Source organism: Ctenopharyngodon idella, chromosome 10, assembly GCF_019924925.1.
Source record: "Ctenopharyngodon idella isolate HZGC_01 chromosome 10, HZGC01, whole genome shotgun sequence".
Taxonomy (NCBI): domain Eukaryota; kingdom Metazoa; phylum Chordata; class Actinopteri; order Cypriniformes; family Xenocyprididae; genus Ctenopharyngodon; species Ctenopharyngodon idella.
In genome coordinates this window covers 30,798,318-30,816,729 of record NC_067229.1, presented here as the reverse complement: position 1 = coordinate 30,816,729, position 18,412 = coordinate 30,798,318, and the positions used below count along the sequence as shown (strand labels likewise).

Sequence of the window (18,412 nt, the reverse complement as noted above, 5' to 3'; positions counted from 1 at the left end):
CGCGCACAAAATGACTACGAGTTTAAACATCTGAATTCTATGTCGAGGGCTGCGTTTGTCAGACTTTGTTTGGCCTAATGCATAATGCCATGGTGTTTTACGCACAAATGGTCACAACACACCATGAGTATGCCAATAAATTGTTTCCATCACCTTAATGCGCATTTGAACTAACACCAAACTCAAGATAATCTGCGTCTGCGCATTGAATTTATTTGATAATTCTGACATTATTTTCGCATGTACGTTTAGGATTTCTTATGCGCATTTTCAAAACGTACATCAAAATAGTTGGAACCCATTAACAATAATACCTGACCAGTAAATTACTTGGTGAACAAAGAAAACATTTTGGCATTAGGCACTGGCATTAGTTAATGCCTAAAAATGTAAAAGGTTTACCTTATAAACAGAATTTAGTTTAATTAATTTTAAAAATCGTCACCGGAGTGAATGGAAACATGATTTATTGAAAATATTTGAAAATATAAGTGGTTCTTAATTCAATACTTTTTTAATGGCTTGTCAACTTTCCATTTCTCTGCTGTGTAGTTCTAGCCACCACCGCTGGTCTATGACTGGAAAAATACATTGCAAAAGAAACTGTACATAGCTTACATGTCACATTAAACTGGCAGATTTTAGAATGTTGTAGGCAATTCTTTTGCAAGTAATTACAAGTTTAATCTTGTCTTGCCTGGATCTTTGGTGTAAACTCGTAAACGCCCCCCAAGAACACCTGAACACCCCCCTGTCAAAAATCTTGCTTCCAACGCCCTGGGGGCGCCCCCATTGAGAAACACTACATTGGAGTCTCAGTGGAGCCAGCGCTGCATCCATTTCATGAAGGTGCAAGGGGACAGAGCTAGACCGAACGGAAGAACCCGATATTGGTACACTTTTCCCCCGAAAGTGAACCTCAGGAATTTCCAGTGTTGGGGAAGGATAGATATGTGGAAATACGCATCCTTTAGATCTATGGTGACAAACCAGTCCTTGGATCTGATTTGACTCACAATAATCGGGATTGTTAACATCTTGAATCTAAATCTCCTCATAGAACGATTCAATACCCTGAGATCTATAATGGGGCGTAAACCTCCATCCTTCTTGGGAACTATGAAGTACTGGCTGTAGAACCCGGCTTCCCTCTCGTGAGGAGGAATACACTCTATGGCCTCCTTCGTTGAGTGGGACTGAACTTCTAGTTCCATCACCTGACCCTGCTCGGGGCTGACAACGGTGTGCTCCATTGAATTTTGGTGGACAGTACTCAAATTGAATTCTGAAACCTCTCTTGACCGTACGCAGGACCCATTGAGATACTAAGGGGATCAGTCTCTCAAGACTGACCTTGGGTGTTGTGAGTGATATAAGTTCAGTGCCCTTCAGTGCGGCTGGCCGGCAGGGGAAATTCAAACAATTTTTTTTACAGGCCTCATAAGAGGGAGTGAACTCGATAGGGCCACAACAATATTGGGCAGACACTTCAATTTTCATTCACTGGAAACCGATGCATCACGAAGCGCACAAGGTGGTGGGAAGCAAACATCGATTTCCTGAGGGCTCCGCAGAGGAGCGAGATGTTGACGCTTCACCACAGGGGGGAATGCTCAAAGCATCAGGAACACTTCCCTAAAGTCTTCCTCGCCTGAATGACAGTCCTCAGATCTGCCTTCGGCTTGGAAGACTTGGGTTGAGAGTGCTGTTTCGTCCCCCAAGCTCTTTGAGGTGGGGCACGAGAAGCAACACTCTCGTTCTGCTGTTGCAGGTGTGAGGAGCTGGCGGCTGATGTGTGAGGCTACTCCCTGGCAGCAGCCCCACAAGATCTGGAACGACGGCAGAGGATCCCTGTCCAGAGAAACCTGGCAAGATATGTTCTTTGTGTTAGAGGTCTGCGCGAGTGCACCTTCAGAGAACATTCAACCTTTGTGATAGGATTTGGGAGGAGAGACGTTCTGAAACGGTCGTCAGTCAGCGTCATTCTGTTCTTGCACGGATGTTAAAAAAGATTTCATTTTGCAGTATAGCTAGCCAACAGTTTTCGTTTATATGTATTTTTGGCTTAGCCTATAGTTTTGAGGGACATGTTGTAGGCTATTTAATTTAGCCTATTTTTTTTCTGTGATATTTAGCCTATTCCTATTCAGATATTCTTTGTGACATTGTTTTGTCTGACATTTTTTAGGGTGTTGACAGCATCATAAGACAAATAACAAATAAAAATCTTGTATATGCTATGTAACATTTTATATTTGTTATCCCCAATCACTCTCTTTCGTTTAAATGCGAACCCGTCGGGTCGGGAAGAAAATCACTATATGCGGATAGCAGGTGAACACAGAGTTAATTTTAGGCGGGAGCGGATGCGTGCGGAATAGAACCATGCGGGAGAGGGTGGGAGCGGGACGAAAAAAACAGTCCCGTGCAGACCTCTACGACAAAGTTCTTTAATATCATCGAGCCCGACCTCCCCGCTGTCATCCATATCTTTTAAAAGGTCGACCCACCGCCATATATGCCTTACCCATCAACGCAGATGTGGTGCGACAGGGTTTGGTGGGTAGCGTCAGAGCCTTAAGGGATGACGCAGTGTCAGGTGAGAGATATGAAGCCAAAGTCACTTCAACCAGCAGAATCACCCCATAGCTATTCTCTTTCGAGCCCAGGATGGAGGAACAGTAATGGACATTAGGGCTAGATAATCTGGACGATAATGTTTTATTCCATGATCTCGACACCTCAGTGTGGAGATCGGGAAAGAATGGCAGATGTGAAGGCTGCAACTGAGACTGCAGGAAGCGTTCATCGAGTTTACTTTTCTTATGCACTTCCTGCTTTTCTGTTAGTGACTCGATGTGTAATTTGACCATTGCTCAGGTCATAACCTCCAGCAGCTCTTCAAAAGCAGGAGAATGAGGTGGCAAGTCCTCAATTTCACCTGCCTCGATGCTTAGAACATCTTATTCCTTGGAACCAGATAGTTCTGGTTAGCTGCAGCTTCTTCCACAGTAGGTGGAAGAAGCTGCAGGGTGGGCTTCCAATCCATGAACGAGAACATCGGAGCTGGTTTCTGAAAACTGAGGAAGGGCCAAAGCCATCTCAGCCTCCTCCACCAGCTCCATCTGTGACCCCTATGATCGTAAACGCTGCGCTGCCTCAGCAGACGCGGGTCCCGAGCCACGGGGAGCGCGAGCCTGGCCTGTTTCCTCATCAAACAAAACCAGGCGGGAGCGGAGCTTTCTGAGCGGCAGCAGCTCACAGTTTGCACAGACAGCACCCTCGAGTGCTGCCCATGCATCCTCCGCTCCGAGGCACATAACACAAAGCAAATGTGTTTCTCCCTCTGGGATATAACATGGACAGGGAGACGCACACTGCCTGAACTGCCTCTGACTCACCATAATATACTGATAAGATATGTATAATACTTATGCACTGGACAAACAACACCAAATAAGACAGATAAGTTTCAACACAGAACGCTTTCTGAAGAGCAGAAGCTAACATTGTTGTGTGCCGGCTCCCCTTTGCAGCTTCCATATATGCCGTCACACGTGACGTCATGACGCAACACCAATCGAGATTGGACTAGTTCACTACGTACTTCAGATGCTGTCGCGCTGGAGGCGTTCCCCAAAGTGTCGTTCCGATGCAGCGCAAGTTTCCTCTCAAGGGAACTGCTTTAGTCTCTTAGCATAACATTAACAAGTTAAGAAAGACACATTGTCTGAAATATTACATTACACAGGTATTACAGGTGCATCTCAATAAATTAGAATGTCGTGGAAAAGTTCATTTATTTCAGTAATTCAACTGAAATTGTGGAACTTGTGTATTAAATAAATTCAATGCACACAGACTGAAGTACTTTAAGTCTTTGGTTCTTTTAATTGTGATGAATTTGGCTCACATTTAACAAAAACCCACCAATTCACTATCTCAAAAAATAGAATACTTCATAAGTCCACACGTACACAGGTATTTTTTATAAATGGAGTTTATCGTGTCCACACAAGCACAGTTTTAAAAAAAATCTCCATCCACATGAAAGCGCAAAAACACGCTATGAAGCGCTGTCAAAAGCCATGTTGGCCAATCAGAAGCCTGGAAAAAGTTTATTACCGGTTTAGTAGGCTAACAACATTGTCATTTTTTTAAGCATTTTATTACTATTACTATTATTATTAATTCCATAAACCAGAACAATACAATGAGACATATTCATTCAAAGTAAAAAAACAGTCATAAGCAGTGACCTGCGTAGTATTGCAATCTGATGGCTCTTTTCCACAATATAATGGGAGAATTGTGCATGTATCTGTATACATGTTATAAGCCCTGTTAGCACAGTTATTAGCAGCAATATTTTGGCTATGTCCATCATTGCAAAGACTCGTCTCACATAAACAAAGGAGATAGCAGGGCACCGCACAATCTGACGTCAAACAAAGGAGATAACAGCGCGCACTACGATGTCACTGGCTAAAATCTTTGGTTTCACCGTCTACATGACAACGCTGTAAAAAAAGTTTCTAAAAATCTTCACCCTGGCCGGAGTTTTCAAAAAAGTTTGGTTTTAGTCACTGGATACTGCGTTTGCATGTGGACGAACAGCCAAACCGCATAGAAAAAGATGCAGTTTTGAAAATACCCCTGTTCGTGTGGACAGGGCCTATGTCTAGTGATGCATGTTTATGCTGAAATATAATTAAATAATGGTTTGCATTAAAAAAAAAAACAAAAAAACATCTATTACATGTCATTATGTGTGGTGAGTTGGCTCACGTGATTTATGTTTCTCACTTCAGAACTTCCGTTAAGGGAACATAGAGTGAATCCGAAATCACATACTTCCCTACTAGTAGGCGAAAATTAGTACGTGACAAAAGAAGTATGTCTGAATTCACAGTAGGCAAAAAGTACCCGGATGACCTACTGCTTCCGGCTAAAAATCTAAAGTGTGCATACAATGAACACTATCCCATGAGGCCACGGGAGAGGAGTTGTGAATGGCAGAGAAGCAACATAACTGACGCTGGTAGGTCACATGATAATAACAGCATGGCGAATGTAGTATGTCCAGATTACATTCATACTACACACACTCATATTAGATAAAACATAATTTTTTAACAGTTGTGAAGCAATTATTCAAAATAAGTATCTGCTCAAGAGAGTAAGCTATTTCGGACGCAGCCATAGTGAGCATCAATGCTCCTTGGTTTGGCCAGCCTATCAGCCGGTACTGAAAATAGCATTGGCTATTTGACATGCAGTCCGCCCATACCTATTGATTGAACTGGGGTATTCACACAATACAGCCTATCGGGCCTTCAGGTAAGACTGACTATTGGTTTATGTAACCCGGCCCGTCACGTAACATGACCTATATGGGTCATGTTTTTTCTGTATTTCTGTGTTAATCGGCCTTATGTAGCCTCTCACAGCCATGCTACACGGCCTGTCTGGGAATTCACACTACACTGCCCGCCGGGGCATTAACATTACAAGGCCCGCTGGGGCATTCACACTACACTGCCTGCCGGGGCATTCACACTACATGACCCGCTGGGGCTTCCACACTACATGGCCCATTGGGCCTTTACATTTCACAGCCCATCGGGGCATTCACACTACACGGCCTATCAGGCCATCAGGTAAGACTACTGTTACTGTTTTATATAACCCGGCCTATCATGGCCCTCTACATAATTGGCCTATTATGGCCTTTCATCGTTCTATTCACATAATTGGCATATTGTCGCATTTGCGCCTGAAAATTACTGCGTGCGACTGTGAAAAAGTATTTAGGAGCACCAGTGCGACTGACCCGAACAGGCCCAGTTCTGCAGGGGTGCTAGAGGGTGCACCCTCAGTTAAAACTAATAACAGCATATTGCGTACTCCAGTGCGTATTTGTGGCCAATCAGAGGCGTTTAAGTTAAATTCCACTCATCAAAACGCTGGAGTTTGTTCAGTGCTGAGCTATGCAAGCTTGTGAATCCTCTCATTATAACGAACAAAATTCAGACAATGTGAATAAGAGATTCATTGAGCAGTGTAGACAACTTCATTAATTTTAAGGGAAGTTTGTGAGATCGCGATAAACTGAGATGAGTGACAGCTTTTTAATTAAGCAAGTTTGCAAAGGTAATATTGATTTTTGTTTAATACAACAATTCAATAAACATGAAGTTAATATTAAGTGACTTACATTTTAGGAACAGTATTGTCAGTATTGCTGTATTTCGTCAACGAAAATAGTTCCAAACAAAACCACAGCTGAACCGCAGCGCATCTCCGAGCAATCACAGCGGTGTTTCGTTTATGAATGAATCTGCGTTTTCAAACGAATCTGAATGATTCAATGACCCATTCATAAAGACAGTCGCTTGCTTTGTTCCTGAATGAAACAAATTGATTGTATGAATGATTCAGTGACAAAGAATGTGACTTTCCGCCCCTTCTGGTGGTTTTAGTTTCATTGTTAAAGTATAATTTCAGCTATTTAAATCATTTAATATTTCTATATTCAAAACCATCTATTTAAAACATTAATCTCATATCATTATCATGAATTTATGCATTCATGCCAATTCTGGGCCTCATTAAACAGTCTGTAAATATACCTAAATGCCACCTTTTTGTTCTTTTATGCAGTGCAAAGATGAATTTTGTTGATACTGATTTTGTTTGATTGGTAATGTAACATGAACGGCCTTTCATGTATTATGAACAATGTGGTCTTTCTGTGTTAATTGGCTTAACATAGCCTCTCATGTCTTTAGCTTTTACAATCATTTATCACACAGCCTATCGGGGCCATCAGGTTAGACTGATTATTGACTGATTATGTAAACCGGCCTATAGTAGCCTTTCACGTAACATGACCTATGTAGTTTTTGTGTGTTAATCGGCCTAATGTGGCCTCTCATGCCCATAGCTTATACTGTCATTTGTTCATAAATATTTACTATTTATGCATTCATTTGTCACAAAATTTAATACTAATTTTCGATTGCTCTTATAGGAATTCCAGTTAAGAAAAGCCTCAACTGGTGGGTATCAATTCGAATTTCTTTTTGAGGGCTGGCTCCACCCCTGCCTTCATCTTCAGGCAGGATCAGCCGTATCTGCATACCCAGGATTTGGACTAAGGACAGTGCCTACGCCAGAGAACTTTTCTATACAAATAATCATGAAACATTGTAGCTCACTACCACCTGTAAATACCTTATGGAATAAATACCATGTAAACGTTCACATGCCCTCTGAGTCTTTTGGGTAGAACTGTAATTATGGATAAACCTTCTATAAAAATTAGCAAATCCCAAGAACCTTTACAATTCCTTTAACGTGGTAGGACGTGGCCACTCAGTGACTGCCTAGACCTTTCCCGTGTCCATCTCCACTCCTTTATGACTGATCTTGTAGCCAAGGAAGGTGGTACTTGAGATGTGAAATTCACATTTCTCTGCTTTGACATATAAATGGTTAGCCAGTAATCGAGACAGGACGCTTCTTATATGATGGATATGTTGCTCACATGTCTTTGAGTAGATCAGAATGTCATCAATGTAAGCAATAATCTCATTAATGAATGATTGGAACATGGACGGAGCATTAGCCAGGCCATAAGGCATAACAGAATATTCATAGTGCCCCCTGATGGTGATAAAAGCTGTCTTCCATTCATCACCTTCTCTGATTCTAATTAGATTATGAACACTGTGCAGATCTAATTAAGTGAAAATGGTGGCTTCACATAACTGTTCTAATGCAGAGGGAACTAATGGAAGTGGATACCTGTTACCGGTAACTGAGTTGAGACCACTGTAATATATGCAGGGGCGTAGACATCCATCCTTATTTTCAACAAAGAAAAACCTGGATGCCGCTGGTGATGTGGAAAGATGGATGAAACCAGATTCTAAAGCTTTTTCAATGTATTTCTCCATGGCTTGCGTTTCTGGAATGTTAATGGATATACCTTGCTCTTGGGGGGTGCTGTGTTTGGTAACAGTTCAATTGCGCAGTCCCAGAGACGATGAGGAGGTAACTGGGTGGATTTGTTTTTTTCTGAAGACCTCATTTTAGTCAGAACTGAACTCCAGTCCCCAAGTTCAGTTCTGAATTGGCTCCAGTCCCTGTGTCTAACCAAGCCCCAGAGTCTTTAGAGCATGCAACGCTGGTCATTATGGCCACAATTTTGTGTCTGTTTGTGGCACACACATCAAATCCAGCCCACGAGCCCACTCCAGCCCATGAGCCCGCTCCAGGGTGGCCTTAGTGGCCAAACCTGGGGTCAGGGCCAAGGCCACGGAGGCCGCACCACCATGGCCTCTTGAACTACCTGCTCCACCATGGTCCCCTGAGTCTCCAGTGCCCTCGGAGGCTCCAGCGCCGCCCTGGTGGCCCCCTGAACTGCCGGCTCCACCCTGGCCCCTTGGACTGCCGGCTCCACCCTAATCTCCCGAGCTCCCGGCTCCGCTCTGGAGGCTTCACTCTCACCCTCCCGGCAAGACTCCATGGCGCCCACACTTCCACCCCTCAGATGTATTACGGCGCAAGGACGCACCTTCCGGGAAGGGGAGGATACTATCACATGTCTGTTTGTTTTGAACTCTCTTTGATTTTCATTGGTTCCTTTGTTCCTTTGTTCAGTTTCCCACCACTCCTTAGTTGTCATGGTCACCTTAATTATGATTATTGTTTACCAGTTTGTAGTTTGTTTTCCTGGTTATTTTCCCTGTTCCTTGTTCAGATTTCTCCATTAAAATTTCTTGAATATATCTCCTTCGTCATGCATTTGAACACTGCAACCCTAGCGTGACAGGTGTTGGGGCCGAAAAGACAGGAGCGGAGAATGATTTGTTCCAGGATTTCACAATCTTATCGTGAAGCTCGGGTAGAAAAGGAAGGCTCAAGGGCTTGGGACATTTAGGACCCAGGAGGAACCACTCATCTAGCCTGCCAGGAGCAGGCTCCTCCTTCTCAACAGACCACTTCAGCTTTAGCGTGGCTGTGGCACAGGTCAAAACGTCTACCAGCTCACGATCAATGGGAGTGAGGGAGTTCAAACAATGTAAGTTTATAAGACAGTATGTAAAACTATGTGAGAAAAAAAAAAAGTATTTAATATAATAAGCTACTCATTCAAAAGAGTAAACACAACTACAAGACAAGTATACTTAGAATACTTAATTATACTTTTAAGTATACCTTGATCAAAAGATTGAGTACAAGTATTGGCCAAATATAGACTTTTCTGTCAGTATAAGTCAAGTATACAGTACTTAAGTTTAGTTTTAAGTATATTCATACATAAAGTATTTTTCTGAAAAGTACATAAAAAGTAGACTGAAAGTATATTTTCTAATTTTTTAGTTTAAAAGAAATACACTAATTGCACACTTGAATATACTTCTTTTTCGTAAGGGTACCTTTAAAGATGCACAGATTTAAGTTAAAAACAGATCATATAGCATAAGGTCTGGTTTACAAAGAAATCTTTGGCTTCTCAACAATTCCTTTGAAATAAAATCATATATCATCATGGCCATGAACATTTATCTTTAAGATATAAGGTCTTAAAGTCATAAACACCCAACCTTATGCATGGCCTTCATCTTATTATTATACTAAATAGATCATGCTATGCAATTCCTACATATCACTATTATGTAAGGAATAATTGACGACGGGCCGTTGTATACTTAGAAAATAATGCACACCCGAGGTAATGCATTCGGGTGTGCAATATTTTCTAAGAATTCAATGGCCCGGAGTCAATTATTCCGTTTACAGTTATCACACCTCAAGACACTGTTCTGATGTTGTATTTCAAGACAATTGTCAGGTCTTTGTCCTTAAGCCTTGATAGCAGAATAATACCGTTGATACAGTTATTAATGCAGTTGAGAAAGAGAGAGAGAGAGAGAGAGAGAGAGAGAGAGAGAGAGAGAGAGGATAAGCAGCATACAGTATCTCACAGAAGTGAGTAGGGGAGAGCGGGGCACAACCTAACGCTTTTTGACTTTCTCAGTTTGTGTAAATCTACTTAGGGTTCAGGGAATTTCTTTTGTTCCACATTAATTTCACACATGTCTGGTACAAATATGTGGCTTTGTTTCATTAATACAGTGTATACTTTTTTCTTTATTTACCCCGAAAGAAGGGAAGTGAAATGTGACAACATGCCCCCTAGGTGGGGCACGTTGTAACATGACCATATGACAGCTAAAAATTTTATCTGACTTAATTAAAAAAATATACATGACAAACTAAAATATTTTGTCAATAAATGACAATAATTATTTTTTTTCATAGAAAATAATAGCATTTTTTTTAGAATTTCAAATTTAAATAATTTTGTAGTTTGACTATGAACACTCTGTAAAACACAGCTGTGCAGCACTGGTCAAAACAATACACCCAAACAGATGAAGAAACATATCCAGACATTCAGAAAAACACAGAGCTGAACAAAAACACTCCTCTCCCTCCACTCACAGCTCTCACAGAACACGAGATAAATAGACAAGACAGTACAAATGCTGAACATTTCTTGAAATAATATTTTCTGGATGTTCAGGTTCTTCCTCTCAGTCTTTATTCGCCTTTTTTTTCATAGTTTATCAACATAAATTCATAAAAGTTGATTATGCCAGTTGTATCATAACTGTATAGAATAGCATAGTTCTAATAGCGGGGCACATTGTAACGCAGTGTTACAACGAACCTTATCTGCGCAACTGGAATTTAAACCTGGTTAGTGTCTTCTGATAGTTAGTGAAGCATTAAAGAACTACCCAAACTGCTAAACAACTGATTGGAGATTAATATCAGATTTGTCTAATTTTAAATAAAAACAAAAAATATAGATGAAAAATTAGCTTAAGTAAGAAATTTACTTTTGCTATTGTTAAATAAATGTTCAGTGATATCTTCCAAAGATTTTTTAATTTTGGCGCAATTTTTCCTCTATATATTGTCGATATGGCAACTAATAAATACGCTAAGTTTCTTCATGCTAGCGTGTGTGGAAGTACTTAAACCACGTGTGTTACAACTAACCCCGCGTTAGGTTGTGCCCCGTGCTCCCCTACACCCCTCACATTTTTGTAAATATTTTATTATATCTTTTCATGTGACAACACTGAAGAAATGACACTTTGCTACAATGTAAAGTAGTGAGTGTACAGTATAACAGTGTAAATTTGCTGTCCCCTCAAAATAACTCAACACACAGCCATTAATGTCTAAACTGCTGGCCACAAAAGTGAGTACACCCCTAAGTAAAATTGTCCAAATTGAGCCCAATTAGCCATTTTCTCTCCCCGGTGTCATGTGACTCGTTAGTGTTACAAGGTCTCAGGTGTGAATGGGGAGCAGGTGTGTTAAATTTGGTGTTATCTCTCTCACTCTCTCATACTGGTCACTGGAAGTTCAACATGGCACCTCATGGCAAAGAACTCTCTGAGGATCTGAAAAAAAGAACTGTTGCTCTACATAAAGATGGCATAGGCTATAAGAAGATTGCCAAGACCCTCAAACTGAGCTGCAGCACAGTGGCCAAGACCATACAGCGGTTTAACTCAGTTAAGGACAGGTTCCACTCAGTCGACCAAAGAAGTTGAGTGCACGTGCTCAGCGTCATATCCAGAGGTTGTGTTTGGGGAAATAGACGTATGAGTGCTGCCAGCACTGCTGCAGAGGTTGAAGGGGTGGAGGGTCAGCCTGTCAGTGCTCAGACCATATGCTGCACATGTCCTGTGGTCTGATGAGACCAAGATAAACTTATTTGGTTCAGATGGTGTCAAGCGTGTGTGGCGGCAACCAGGTGAGGAGTACAAAGACAAGTGTGTCTTGCCTACAGTCAAGCATGGTGGTGGGAGTGTCATGGTCTGGGGCTGCATGAGTGCTGCCGGCACTGGGGAGCTACAGTTCATTGAGGGAACCATGAATGTCAACATGTACTGTGACATACTGAAGAAGAGCATGATCCCCTCCCTTTGGAGACTGAGCCGCAGGGCAGTATTCCAACATGATAACGACCCCAAACACACCTCCAAGACAGCCACTGCCTTGCTAAAGAATGTCTCCAGACCTAAACCCTATTGAGCATCTGTGGGGCATCCTCAAACAGAAGGTGGAGGAGCGCAAGGTCTCTAACATCACCAGCTCCATGATGTCGTCATGGAGGAGTGAAAGAGGACTCCAGTGGCAACCTGTGAAGCTCTGGTGAACTCCATGCCCAAGAGGATTAAGGCAGTGCTGGAAAATAATGGTGGCCACACAAAATATTGACATTTTGGGCTCAATTTGGACATTTTCACTTAGGGGTGTACTCACTTTTGTGGCCAGCGGTTTAGCTGTGTGTGGAGTTATTTTGAGGGGACAGAAAATTTACCCTGTTATACAAGCTGTACACTCACTACTTTACATTGTAGAAAAGTGTTGTCACATGAAAAGATATAATAAAATATTTACAAAAATGTGAGGGGTGTACTCATTTCTGTGAGACACTGTATGTGAATTAGCCTACCTGATCTGCGCGTCTCTAATGGCAGCAGTGTCTCTACTAATAGCGAAACTATAAGTTTATCTCAAGAACCGCACAGTTATTACCTTGCTGGTGAGTCATGTAGGCCTATCTTAAGTTGCTAAACTATTTTACTCTGATGAATTCATCAGAGCAGCGCTGACCAAACGTTTCTGTGCGAGTGTGTGTCTGTACGATACAGTACGTGTGTACGTTTGAAAGAGAGAGAGAGAGCGTGTGAGAGCTTTCAGGACATGACAATAATTTGTCGTTTTCATCCTATTGTTTACTATATTTATTTGCTTGGTCGGTGTCGTTGTGGGTTTTGGTTCTTTTGTGGTTGTAGGCTGTAAGGACCTATTGAGATAACTGAAATCATTTGGCGAAGTGATATGGAACTGCAGTCAAGACCTGCTAGAACTTGAGCCGTGTGTTTCACTGAAAATAGGTGTGTTCAACATTGGCTGGATGCAACTGTTCGGCGAGAGTATCAGCATGCAGGCAGGAAGGAGCTGAACACTTTCTGCTTCTCGTAGTGACGCTCGCGCTGCGATTGCATACTTTATCACAGCTGAAGTGAATTAAATGCAATATTTGACTCATCTCTGCATAAAAAGGAATTTTTACATAATCAAAAAGAGCAAAATTACACTGACCAAAGGTACACTTAATACTACTTATGTAATTAATGTCCAATAAAGTCTTAAAAAAAATAAAAAAAGACTGTGCTTCAAGGTCAATAAGTCTTTCAAAATATAAGATAATTTGATGTTTTTATGACAAGCCAAAGTTAGTTCAGGGTGTAATAAGTCGCAAAAGTCATGAGGCTCCACAGAGGTCTTCTCTATGATGTCATTTCCTGTTTTGTTTTTTCTGCATGTTGGTTGGACCACGTGACTTTGATTTTTCAGTAAGTTTTTCAGATATTAATAAGAAGTGTTGTTAAAATATTATTCGTATTATTATAAATAGTAAAGATTGTCAAACTACTATTTTCTTATCAAGGATTTTTCTCTTTTAATGAGGTTTATTTATTTATTATGATATCAGGACAGTTGTCCTGGACAGCCTTCATATTAAAATGAATTTTAATTCAGCTTCATTTGACAACTCTATTTACAAATATATGTATTTTACAAAGTTGCAATTTTGTACAAATCCCTACAAAGTGATTCACAGGAAAACTTATGTTTTGTAATAAAAGAATGTAAGCATTAACCTGCTACCTCTAAACTAAACTCTCAGTGGGGCACAAGCAGGTCATACAAAAACATATGACTGAGTTAGAGTACAAAAACCAATATTGTTAATATCTATCTATCTATATATATATATATATATATATCTATATATATATATATATATATATATATATATATATATATATATATATATATGTATATGTATATGTATGTATATGATTGGATATGATTGGTTTGTGCGATAAATCCCGCCTCTTGTTTACGTGCACGTTCCGCGCGTCAGTTTGAATGAACAAATGATTGGCGTCAATGGGAAGACTAATTGAAAAGTAAGTAAACAGATCACCCAGTTAGATATCACCGCTTTATGTCATGTCAAAATCAAACTTGAAATGGACTGAAAGCATGATGACTGCGGGGGTTTTTAGTGCAATCAGCTTGGTGAAATTAAAAATACAATTCGTGTCTGTGACAGACGGTGTTTACGGAGCATGACTGATGATCCAAAATAGCCTAAGTTAAAAAAAAAAACATCAATACACAAATAAAATATATTCATGTTTAAATTATTATTGCCTTTAGTTATTATGTTGGAATGAATGTAGAAATGCTTAAAACACTAATTGGATGAGATTGACTTGGTTTTGATAAATAGAACATTTATTACAATACTGTAAAATTACAAAATAGAATTGTATTTGTTTTCTTTTCTTCTTTTTTGATGTAGCCTAATGTAATGTTCATTTAACAAGGAAGATGTGTCAACGTTAAGAGTAATGCACATGAATTTACATTGATTCATAAATAAATAAAAAATTTGCCTCCTTATTTCAGAACACCACTGCACGCCACTGGTTCTAAGGTACCGGAATTTGGCACCGATTGATTTAATGTGAATCGGTGCTTGGTAGTACCGACGTAATTCAGCCGGTGCGTTCGAGTTCGGTACCCAACCCTAATTATTATATTATATTATATTATATTATATTATATTATATTATATTATATATGATTTAGTTATGACTCTGAATCTCCAGCACGCTATGCGGCGCTGTCCACCTCTGTATTGTAAAGCCGAAGAAGCCACTGTTCACTTAGTTCAGAAGACAGTGCAAATGTTACATTATTTTTGGAAGATATGTATTAAACTATGCACCGTCAGTTTATAATTAAATATCGACCCTCTGTCTCATAAACCTGGGTCTTACAATATGAAAAGGTCTTTGCAGAGCGTCCTGGAAGAAATGCGTCACGCGACTTGTAAACAAAAAGCAAGATGACGGACTGTCATGAGTTTGATTGTGCTTCCTAATTTGGATATTTTTCTCCATGTAAATGTGTGTGTGGATGTACAACTTAAGACAACAATGACGGTTACCATGAAGGCAAACAAGTCATACAAGCTTGTGGTGCACAAGAAGGGCTTTGGAGGCAGTGGTAAGAATTTTGTTAAAACGTAAAAATTGAATTAGCTGGCTTGTGTTTTTGCATGCATCTCTCAACACTCATTGTTTCTCCACAGATGACGAGTTGATGATGAATCCTAAAGTCTTTCCTCAGGTTAAACTGGGGGATATAGTTGAGATTGCACATCCAAATGATGAGTACAGGTGAGAGGAGCTTTCTGGTGATTTCAGGTCAATCTCACAGAAATAGACTGCCGGTCAAAGTTTGGAGTTGTGAAGGTTTTTAAAAGTTTATGAAAGAAGTGTCTTATGCTCACCAAGGCTGCATTCATTTGATCAAAAATACAGTAAAAACAGTTATATTGTGAAATATTATTAGAATTTAAAATAGCTTTTGTTTATTTGAACATATTTTAAAATGCAATATGTTCATGTCATGTCAAAGCTGAATTTTCAGCATCATTACTCCAATCTTCAGTGTCACATGATCCTTCAGAAATCATTCTAATATGATTTGATGCTCAAGAAACATTTCTTATCTGTGATACATTTTTTTTCATGATTCTTTGATGAATAGAAAGTTAAAAAAATAACAGTCTTTATTTGAAATAGAAATCTTCTGTAACATTATAAATGTCTTTAATGTCTCATGAATCAATTGAAAATGTCCTTGTCAAATAAAAGTATTGATATTTATTTTTTTAAAAGATCTATCTATGGTAGTGCATCATGGTTTTCACTAAAATATTAATCAGCACAACTGTTTTCAACACTGATAATAATAATAAATGATTTCTGAAGGATCATGTGACACCGAAAACTGGAGTAATGATGCCGAAAATTCAGCTTTGCATCAAAAGGAATACATTACATTTTAAAACAAATTCAGATAGAAAACAGATATCTTAAATTGTAATAATAACGCGCAATATTACAGTTTTTATCATATTTGTGGTCAAATAAATGCGGCCTTGGTGAGTGCAAGAGACTTCTTTCAAAAACATCATAAAAAAAAATCAATTGTTTTGACCGCCAGAAATGAAACTGCATTGTGAAAAAAATTTAGAATAAAAAAGTCTTATTTTGTCTCAGTATTTCTTTGATTGTCTTGTATATTATACAATATTGTATAATGTATTGTAAGTTAATATGTTTCTTTATAATAATTTTGTATGTTTAATCTCTTTGTATTAGTCCTCTGCTGCTGCAGGTCAAGAGTTTAAAAGAAGACCTGCAGAAAGGTGAATTTTAAATTACTAATTAGTGCTTAATTTTCTGTACTAGTAACTGTTAAGCAGCTGCATCTCAGTGTTAATTTTTTGAAGTGTATTTGTCCACAAACAGAAACTATCAGTGTAGATCAGACAGTGGCTCAGGCCTTCAAGCTTCGCGCCTACCAGGACGTCATCATCAATATTGTTGATCCAAAGGTATTTTACACAGAAATAGTCTTTATTGCACAGTCCTACTATTTATTTAGAGACTATATTCACAATATAGCACAGCCTCTCATACCTTGTTACCTAAATACTCCATTGAAATTTAACAGGACGTGACTTTGGATCTGGTGGAGCTCACCTTCAAAGATCAGTATATTGGACGAGGAGACATGTGGAGATTGAAGAAGAGCTTAGTGAGTAGAATTTGCAGAAATGAGATGTAGTAAAAATGAGATATTAATTTTTGATGCCTTGCAATGGTCTTAATGACTCCATGATGTTCTTTCAGGTGAGCACATGTGCGTATGTAACACAGAAAGTAGAGTTTGCAGGAATCAGGTAACATCCATTATTATAGGCAGTCTGTAATACTTGATTGTGATTGGTCAATTCAAGTATTCTGCAGACAGAAGTATTATCTTGTATATAACATACACAACCATTCAAGAGTTTGGGGTCAGCAAGATTTTCTTTTTTTTTTTTAAGAAATTAGTACTTTAATTCAGCAAGGACGTTAAATTGATCAAAAGTGACAGTTAAGACATGTAATGTTTCAAAAGATTTCTATTTCAAATAAATGCTGTTCTTTTGAACTTTCATCAAAGAATACTGAAATAAAGTGTATAATGGCAAAAACTGTATTAAAGATTAATAATAATAAGAAGAAATGCAGCAAATCAGCATTTGAATGATTTCTGGAGTAAAGATGCTAAAAATCACGTCACAGGAATAAATTACATTTTAATATATATTAAAATTGAAAACAGTTACTTTAAATGGTAATAATATTTCACAATATTACTGTTTTTACTGTATATTTGATCAAGTAAATGCAGCTTTGGTGAGCATGAGACTGTTAAAAATATTAAAACATTTTACCAATCCCAAACTTTTGAACAGTAGTATACAGGTGCTGGTCATATAATTAGAATATCATCAAAAAGTTGATTTATTTCACTAATTCCATTCAAAAAGTGAAACTTGTATATTATATTATATTCATTCATTACACACAGACTGATATATTTCAAATGTTTATTTCTTTTAATTTTGATGATTACAACTGACAACTAAGGAAAATCCCAAATTCAGTATCTCAGAAAATTAGAATATTGTGAAAAGGTTCAATATTGAAGATACCTGGTGCCACACTCTAATCAGCTAATTAACTCAAAACACCTGCAAAGGCCTTTAAATGGTCTCTCAGTCTAGTTCTGTAGGCTACACAATCATGGGGAAGACTGCTGACTTGACAGTTATCCAAAAGATGACCATTGACACCTTGCACAAGGAGGGCAAGACACAAAAGGTCATTGCAAAAGAGGCTGGCTGTTCACAGAGCTCTGTGTCCAAGCACATTAATAGAGAGGCAAAGGGAAGGAAAAGATGTGGTAGAAAAAAGCGTACAAGCAATAGGGATAACCGCACCCTGGAGAGGATTGTGAAACAAAACCCATTCAAAAATGTGGGGGAGATTCACAAAGAGTGGACTGCAGCTGGAGTCAGTGCTTCAAGAACCACTACGCACTGACGTATGCAAGACATGGGTTTCAGCTGTCGCATTCCTTGTGTCAAGCCACTCTTGAACAACAGACAGCGTCAGAAGCGTCTCGCCTGGGCTAAAGACAAAAAGGACTGGACTGCTGCTGAGTGGTCCAAAGTTATGTTCTCTGATGAAAGTAAATTTTGCATTTCCTTTGGAAATCAGGGTCCCAGAGTCTGGAGGAAGAGAGGAGAGGCACACAATCCACGTTGCTTGAGGTCCAGTGTAAAGTTTCCACAGTCAGTGATGGTTTGGGGTGCCATGTCATCTGCTGG

At 39.3% G+C, this 18,412-nt stretch overlaps 1 protein-coding gene and 1 long non-coding RNA gene across 7 annotated transcripts in view; one reads left to right on the top strand and one right to left on the bottom strand.

Annotated features, from left to right (window-relative positions):
• LOC127520703 (uncharacterized) overlaps positions 1-18,412 on the bottom strand; it is a 269,016-nt gene that overhangs the window by 249,874 nt on the left and 730 nt on the right. The window lies entirely within an intron of this gene.
• depdc5 (DEP domain containing 5, GATOR1 subcomplex subunit) overlaps positions 14,809-18,412 on the top strand; it is a 32,387-nt gene continuing 28,783 nt past the window's right edge. For 3 of the 6 annotated variants that reach the window (XM_051909112.1, XM_051909116.1, XM_051909111.1), the window contains exons 1-6: positions 14,810-15,186; positions 15,272-15,359; positions 16,350-16,396; positions 16,500-16,585; positions 16,705-16,788; positions 16,884-16,933. In XM_051909112.1, the coding sequence (XP_051765072.1) occupies positions 15,039-15,186; positions 15,272-15,359; positions 16,350-16,396; positions 16,500-16,585; positions 16,705-16,788; positions 16,884-16,933 (503 nt within the window). In that variant the 5' untranslated portion in view covers positions 14,810-15,038. Of the gene's footprint in view, positions 15,187-15,271; positions 15,360-16,349; positions 16,397-16,480; positions 16,586-16,704; positions 16,789-16,883; positions 16,934-18,412 lie in introns of all 6 variants that reach the window. The other 3 variants (XM_051909114.1, XM_051909115.1, XM_051909117.1) reach the window with 2 other exon arrangements.